Raw genomic sequence first — 7,763 nt, 5'->3', positions numbered from 1 at the left:
CTTCAGCCTGGCTTCTTCCTCCAACCCCCACCTTCCCAGGGCCAGATGTTCCCTTTCCTGTAACTTGGAGCTATTGTTCTCCTTCCAAGGGAACCCCCACCCCCAGCCCTGTAGCTTCCCAAGCAGCATTCCTTGGCCAGGTCTATCCCCCTTGCCCTCTCTTCTTCCATTGCTAATTTCCTTAGCCAGAGTCCTTAATATTCCCCGGGGGGTGGGGGGGGGTGGGGGGGGGAGGGAGGGTTGGAGGGGGCACGGGGGCGGGGGGGGGGGAGAGGGGGGAAGCCAGATTCTAGATACTTCAAAAGTCAAATAGAAGAAATTCAAGCAATAAAAATCTTGTAATACCTTTTATTATAAATCACACACACCATCTATTTTTACAAAATTCCATCTATTCTTCCATTTCAATGCATATGCATAAAGAAATGTCTGGCATAACATTCACCAAATGTGAACACTAGCTATTTCTGAGTGGTAGAATTGTGATGTTTTTGCTTGAATATTTTAATAATATCATTTGTATAAATTCATCATTTAAAATGAACTGAAAATAGGAATTAATGGAGGGGATATATAAGGGTATAGTATGGGAGGCTGTTTCCTAAGGAACATTAATAGGTAAGAGTCAAGGGAGCAGGAAGAGAGAACAGAGAGAAAGGTACAAACATCTCAGCAACCTCCCTCCATGTCCCACCACACCCTTGGGGCTAAAAGTCCTGGTAAAAGAAAGGGGGCAAGTCTGGGACACAGGCCGCCAGGTGGGGGACACAGGCCACAGGGTTGACACTGCAGAGCCCAGCATCCTGGTCCCTCTCAAAGTAGACGCTGCCAGGGGAGAAGATGGAAGGATCCTCATCAAAGAAGTTATAGGGTCGGAGCAAGAAGCCAACTCTGTTCCCCAGAGTCACAGTGTTGGGGACATCCTCAGCATGGGGGATATGCAGGAAGCTGGCCGTAACCCAAGCCACCAGGTCCTGCAGGAAGAGGAAGAGGCTGAAAGACTTTGGAGGCAAGACCCAGAGAACCACCCCCCTCAGCCACGATGCCCAGCCCCTAGCCTCAGCCTTGCTTCCACCTCTGCCCAGCCCTGGACCCACATTGTAGGCGGGGTGATCCTGTTAGAAGCGTCGGAGTGGTCAGGGTCTCAGAGCTAATCTCACCCCAAGAGGAGTGACCCTTGTTGGCCCCTGAATCTGAGAACTGGAAACCTACCATGCCCTCCAACCTACGGTCAGGGATTGGGCAGCCAAGACATTGGGCATAAATTGACCCTCTCCTCTGCCTCTAGGGCTACCAACCTCTCCTAAGAGGGTCTCATTGTTGATGAAGTCAGCAAAGGCCATGGTGGGTGTCCAGATGTCATTCTGGTAATAGATGCTGCTGCTCTGTGATTCCTCCTCCTTCCTCCGGGTCACCACGAGCTGGTATCTGACCAGGAATGTTGAAGGAAGGTGGTGTCAGAAAATGTCAGGGTCCATTACTGGCCTAGAAGTCTTTCGGATCAGATTCTGTGTGAGACCACTCCCCATTCCATATCTACTTGGATCTTAGAGGTAGGGGGGTGAATGGTAGGCTAAGGGTAGTGAGTTGGGGTCTCCAAGAGCTGGGATGGGGAAGCGGACCAGTCCTTCCCTACCACCCAGTGCCCAGAGCCCTCCTCACCTCCCCCAGCTGAGGGCCCTCTCCATGTCGCTCTCCAGGGGCATGTGAATGCCGAGGGGGCTGTGGATCTGGATTCGGTACCCGCGCTGGTGACCCCAGACATTAGTCTGGTCGCTAGCCAGATAAAGGTAGCGGGGAAGGGGGTTTCCCAAGGAAAAAGCTGTCAGGTCCTCCCTTCCCAGGACCTGCCGAGTCAGCTGTGGGCGCTGCAGTTGGTGCTCTGGACTCCAAGGGGCTGCCACAGGTTTAAACACCACGTCTTCAGCTACCACCCAGTTTTTCAGCCCTGCCAGGGGGAGGAGGGGGGAAAGGAGGTCCACACCAGGTGAGACGGTCCCTTGGTTCCCCCATGATGCCCACTGCACTGGCCTGACAAGGGGCAGCAGAGCTCATCAGAGAGCACTCTGTGCTGGGACCCAGGTCTGGATTCGAGTGCTGGCCCATCTTCTTTGAACCTGCCCTGTTCAGTACGGTTAAGATCACAAGTGGCTAGACCCATTTAAGTTAAAAATGCAGTTCCTCAGTCACACTAGCCACATTTTGAGTGCTCAGTTGCCACGTGATTAGTGGCTAACGTATCCGACAACGTAGCAACTGGTCTACCTAGTAGATCTTGGACCAATTCTTGGCTCTTCTGATTCTTTCTGAATCTCTACAGCGGGCATAGTAAGAGCTGTTCTGTGGCTGAGCTCTGTAAGTGGAAAAGAATATGCAGGTGGCTAGTGACATTCTTGTTAACTATGAAAGAGAGATTTGTCTTGGAGAAGCTGGCTGGAAACACCCAATCCCCTTCCCAGGGTGCTCTGCATATTTCTCCCAGCTCTGATATTTTGCTTCCTTTTTCCACAAGGTGGGGACCACTTTGGTTTTTCTTTTTCAGAAGTGAGTCGGTTTAGATTTTATATTGGCTGAAACCTCCCCGGGATTCGATTGCACTCATAATGTACACTCCTCTTCCCACTTGGCACATGCGTATACTCTTTCTGCAGGCTCAGGCTGTCCGTTCCTTTAAACAGGACCTATTGTGAAGGCACCTGGCATGGTGCACAGAGCGCTGCACCGAGCCCAGTGCCTCTGCAGGCTGTCCGTATGCAGGCGCCTGGGCTGCGCACTATAGGGACCCCTAGACAGGCTCTTTAATACCAGAAACGCTCAAGAGAAACTTCACATCAGAAAAGTCCTGTTCCAAATACGTCAAAGAATAGTTAAGATGCTCATTTCAAACATGGAATGTTCTTAGTTTTCCTCCCACCCCAAATGATGTCTTTATAATCAAGAGGATAGAAAACGTGTCACAAGATGTGTAGTTGCAGAGCATTATACTTGGCCAGTCCCTTCTTGTCCTATCTCCCCCCACCCTCCTTAGGCCAAAGGGCCGGAGACTTCTATTTTCCTTTCTGGGTCTCCTAGTCTTTGATTTATTAAGTTAGTTATTTTGTTCTTGATAAAAATCTGCCAGGAACAGTAAGTCCTCTCTGTGCTTTGAGCCCCACTTGAGAAATCCCTTTCTACACTTGCAGCACGACTTACATGCCTGCTGTGTCACTGGAGGGCTGGTTATGACATGTGCTGGCAGAGATGAAATGACCCTCCCCAGGAGGATGGTGGGGCCACTGTACTCTGTCTAGTTTTACGAAATCCTGTGAGGCAACCCCCAACTAGTGTCCCCACCCTTCTTATGCCCCAGGACCACCTCTACTCTGAAAACCTTGTTAGACTGCTTCCTTTTCCTGCTTTCCCCATAACCACTGACCCTCAGAATCCGTTAGGAAAATCTCAGAGCCCCAACTCCAGCCCCAAATGACGGGGCAAATTCACTACCCGCGGAGTCACTCGAGACTAAGGCAGCCAGGCACAGCCATTGCATTTGAACTAGTTTCACAATCGCTAGTTTCACAGCAAGTCAGGGGAGCCGGGTGAGGGCATCCCTCCTCTTGTGCCAGGTCAGCCCGGTGTTTCGGGCTGACTGCAGTTGAATACACACCAGTCCCTTTCTGTTGCCACAATAGATCGTGGTGCTAGCACGCCACTCTCTGCTTGTGGCTTGATTTGGGGGTCTCCCTTCCCTCTCCTCCACCCCAACTCTCAATCCTCACCCAAGCACTCACCTGCCACGTCCAGGTCCAGCTTGAAGTGGAAGGCATGCGTGTGCACCGCCCCCAGCACTCGTTCCCCCACGCGGTTCCCAAAGAGGAGGCTCTCCTCACCCCCACTCAGGAAAGCCGTGTTGATATAGCCTGTGGCATGGACCCGCCCTTCCAGAGCCCCATTTGGGTGCAATACAAAGTCCCAAATGTAGTCATAGTTGCCTACGGATGACACAGACCTGACTACAAGGGCTGAGCCAGCCAAACCACCATAGAAATAACTCTCAAGGTGATTGTGGTGCCTCCGAAGGGGTAGTCCTTGGGCCTCCTCGAACACACATACAGCACCCGGGAGCAGCTGGACTGCCCCAGTGCCCACTAATATGTGGATGTCCACCATCGTAGATTGATAGGGGCAGTCCACTCCCCGAACCAAGCCCCGGCTGTGACGGCCAAGTCCATAGCTGCTATCCAAGTATCGGGTCATCATTGTCTTGGGTGAATCGGCACCATAGACAGACACACACTCCTGGACACTGACTTCGTAGGCCACTCGCTCGCCTTTGAACCGAATATCAAAAATCCTCATGCCGCTGAACACCCCGTGACCAAACGTAAATGTCCAGAGGGAGGACGCCACCAGGTTCCCTTGCACACTGTATCGGGAGCCCTGAGGTGAGAACTGAAGAGGGGGGAGAGGACCTGGGGGGGCTCGGGACTTCAGGGATGAAGCCCCATCCGGCAGGGGTAGAGGAATTCTAGCAACTTCCAGCCGGCCAGCCTTAAACTCCCACTCCAGCTGGCCCAAGTCTGCATAGTAGCGCCCAAGGTAGAAGACCCGCTGGACAGCCCAGCGGGCAGGGTCCAGGGCCCTGTGGTCCAGCAGTAGCTCCAGCCCCACTGGGTGAAGGAAAATCCCAACACCTGAGATGTTATGGTAGAGGGCTATCCAGGTAGCACGGTCCCCTGAGCGCAAGCCACTGGGGGTGGCATGCAGAGGTGCCAGAGTGGAGCCATTGTAGTTGAAGACAGAAGCCAGAAAGACTGGTGCCTTGGGTAGCTCCACCTCCTTCAAATGTTTCCACATCTGAGCAAACTCCGCTCCCAGCATGGGGCGTCGGTGATAGGGCAGGGGGCCCCCGTGACGCTCCACCGTCACATCCCGCAGGTAGGAGGGGTGCGGCAGCGGCCCCACCACCAGCTCACTCACGTTGGGCTGGGGTTGTCCGCCAAAGAAGACGATGGCCAGTGCCTCCCGGGCGGGCGGGGGACTCCCCCTGTCCAGGTGGGCCAGGGCAGCAGCCTTGGGGGGCAGCTGCAGCTCCACCGAGAAGACGCAGTTGTCCGAGGGGCGGGCCTGGGCTGCGTCCACCAGGCCTGGCCCCAGCTGCTGGGTCAGGAAGCTCATCACAGCCGTCAGCTCCTCTGGGCTCAGGTCTGCAAACAGCTGGCTCTGGCTGGGGGGTGTCCGGGGCTGCGCACTGGGGGATACAGAGGGGCAGCGGGGAGGCTGGCTGGAGCCACCTTGGCTGGTCAGCAAAACATAGGCCAGGGCAAAGATGGTAATGAGGGACAGTGCCAGGAACACAAGGACTACCTTGAGATTCATGGTGAACTCAGAAAGCTGAAATGTGAGTCCTACCAGCTGCTCCTTCCCCCTACTGACATCAAATCAGGGTTTATATTCAGTAGGATGGATAGGAATGGAGAAAACTCCACCCTGTGGGCTGGACAGGAAATTTCTGACTTTAATTTATATAATTCTGTTCCAATTTTCTGTTCCGTGGTTTGGCTCAAGGCACTACATCCACGTGCACAGCCTGTCCCCTGCCCCTGAACTCCTGGTGGCAGCACTGGTAAGAGTTCTGATCACTGTCACTCAGACTAGACTCAAGGGATTAACTGTAAGCTCTACCTTTCACTCAGAATGGGTCTGAGGCAGAATGCAGATCTCAGATGCCCAGTGAAGTGCTGTGTGCTACACCCAGGCACGGAACTATCCATTTTCCTACCTCCTAGCGGGCACTACCCCCAATATTCCCAGGACCCAGTTCAGCAAGAAGCACTTGGCCAGCTGCCAAAGGCCAAGCCCCTGCTTTGTAATATCAGGCCTCTCACCTAGTTAGTGGGACAGAAGCAGTGAGCACCTGGGCTCAGCAGTCGGATTTGTACACCAATCACCACCCACCCCGTCCCTAAGCTGTGGGACCTCAGAGTCGTCACTTATCATGAGTTTCAGTGTCCTCACCTACAAGAAGGGGTAAACTACCCAAGATTCATGAAAATTAAACACGGCCATGCACATAACGTGCTTAACAGAGCCCAACACAGGGGAGGCATTCAAAAACTGTTAGCTACTGGTACCAAGCTCTGAAACCAAATACAGCAAATGTTCCTCCGCTGTTCAAGATCTCAAATCTCTTTCTGCAGACAATGAGGGGATCGCTGGATACCAGAAGGCTACTTTGCAAGGTAGAAGTTAAGGAAACTTTATTTCAGCTACAGTCCTAGACAGCCCTCCAAGTCATTGGAAAACCAAAACCAGGAGTCCCTGGTATCTCCTCAAGAAATTTAAGCCACTACTCAGTGGGGAAAATTAGTATAAGGTATAGAAAATGACAGGGTAGGGTGTGCCTTGAGCCAGGTGATTCCCCACACGTGGAACTAGAGTGGCCTCTACTGGCAGTTCATGGGTATCACCAAGGAAGAGAGGAAGGAGCTGGGATCTTGAGAGAGACAAGCAGCTTAGGTTCGGGAAGAGCAAACTTTCACGTTAATTCAGACTGAACACAAATGAAGGACCACCCCGGCCTCTGGGTTGGCGGAAATCTCAGTCTTCCCATTATTTTAGGGAAAAGAGCTCAATTGGTATAAAAATCCCCAACAGGGTGGCTGGCGGTGTATGTGGAGGTGGGTGTGCCCATGTGCACGCACTTGAGTACGGGTATGTCCCTAGTCACCAGAATATCGCACCAGGATCTGCAGCTTTAGAAAGAGGTCAAAGTACCTGCATTTTTAATAATTTCTTGACATGGTAAAAGAATTTTACATTACGATCCAAGGGTGGTAGAGTGAGAAGAAAGGGCAGAATAATCCAACAAACAAAAAGGGAAACTGAGAAACACATGGTGGCAGTAGGGAAGGGTTTCAGCTGGAAGGGATCTGGAGGGTGGGTAGGGGCACTGCCCAACTAAAATGCAATTGGTTTGTTACTGAGTACTATTCATGGGAAGACAGCATCCTGACTCCTTCTCTACAGCATACTGGGAGTAAAAATGATGCATCTGGGCGGAAATGTGATTGGGGTTGAAGGCAAGGAGACAGGGGAAGAATAAAAGTCAGAAACAGATACTGAGAGTCACTGGCAGGCTGACTGCAGATACGGACTCTCCAGTAGTGGCAGAATGAAAAAGTGGGGGTTTGATGACGGCTAACAGAAAAGCTGTATCAAGTGATATCTCTGGAAGATTAGAGAGATAGGAGGCAACTCTTCTACAGTTTTGACTTGCCCAGCAGATTTTCACATACACACGATGCGCACGTGCACGTGTGCACGCACACACACATACACACACACACAGGTGCTGCTTTCCTTGGAAGCACAATACTATAAATAAGAGAAATATTTTTCCCATAGGAAAGCCCAGCAGGAGCAGCAGCATCTGGCCCTCACAGCTGCAGACAGCCCCACCCCATTTACAACTGGCCTGGGAAGAGGCAACCAGGAGTCAGAGGACCATCCTTTGCAATAACGCCCAAAAGGACCCGAGTCACAGAGAAAGGGGCCTTCCCCAAATCCTCTGCTTCTCATCTCTTAGCTCTCCTCCAACTTACCAGCCTCTGGGCACCAAGAGGCTATAATAGCAAAACAAAGGGCCCTGGGGGGTGAGGACTAAGACAACTATCACTTTCTGAATGATGTGTGACAGGGTTCATGGGATTGGGGGGGGGGGGGGGTGTATGGGACAACACCACAGATGAAGGGATGGGGAAATCAGGTAACAGAGTAGGAAG

The 7,763-nt window shown here is 52.2% G+C and overlaps 1 protein-coding gene across 1 annotated transcript; it reads right to left on the bottom strand.

Moving 5' to 3' along the window:
• Nucleotides 1-343: 343 nt before the first annotated feature.
• AOC2 (amine oxidase copper containing 2) lies at nucleotides 344-6,650 on the bottom strand. The gene is made up of 4 exons (XM_042915560.1): nucleotides 3,771-6,650; nucleotides 1,663-1,948; nucleotides 1,299-1,428; nucleotides 344-974 (listed from the first exon to the last, which is right to left on the bottom strand). Exons 1-4 carry the CDS (start codon nucleotides 5,356-5,358, stop codon nucleotides 708-710), a joined length of 2,271 nt encoding a protein of 756 aa, XP_042771494.1. The 5' UTR covers nucleotides 5,359-6,650; the 3' UTR covers nucleotides 344-707.
• Between the last annotated feature and the right edge of the window lie 1,113 nt (nucleotides 6,651-7,763).

This window comes from Panthera leo, chromosome E1 (assembly GCF_018350215.1).
Source record: "Panthera leo isolate Ple1 chromosome E1, P.leo_Ple1_pat1.1, whole genome shotgun sequence".
Taxonomy (NCBI): Eukaryota; Metazoa; Chordata; class Mammalia; order Carnivora; family Felidae; genus Panthera; species Panthera leo.
Note: the sequence above shows the minus strand (reverse complement) of the source record. Positions and strands in the feature narration are given on the sequence as shown.

Coding starts and splice junctions, on each gene's coding strand:
- AOC2 (XM_042915560.1), bottom strand. CDS start 5,358: ATGAATCTCAAGGTAGTCCTTGTGTTCCTGGCACTGTCCCTCATTACC. Junction 1,429..1,662: donor AGGGCCCTCAGCTGGGGGAG/GTGAGGAGGGCT, acceptor ATTCCTGGTCAG/ATACCAGCTCGTGGTGACCC. Junction 975..1,298: donor ATGAGACCCTCTTAGGAGAG/GTTGGTAGCCCT, acceptor CTCTTCCTGCAG/GACCTGGTGGCTTGGGTTAC.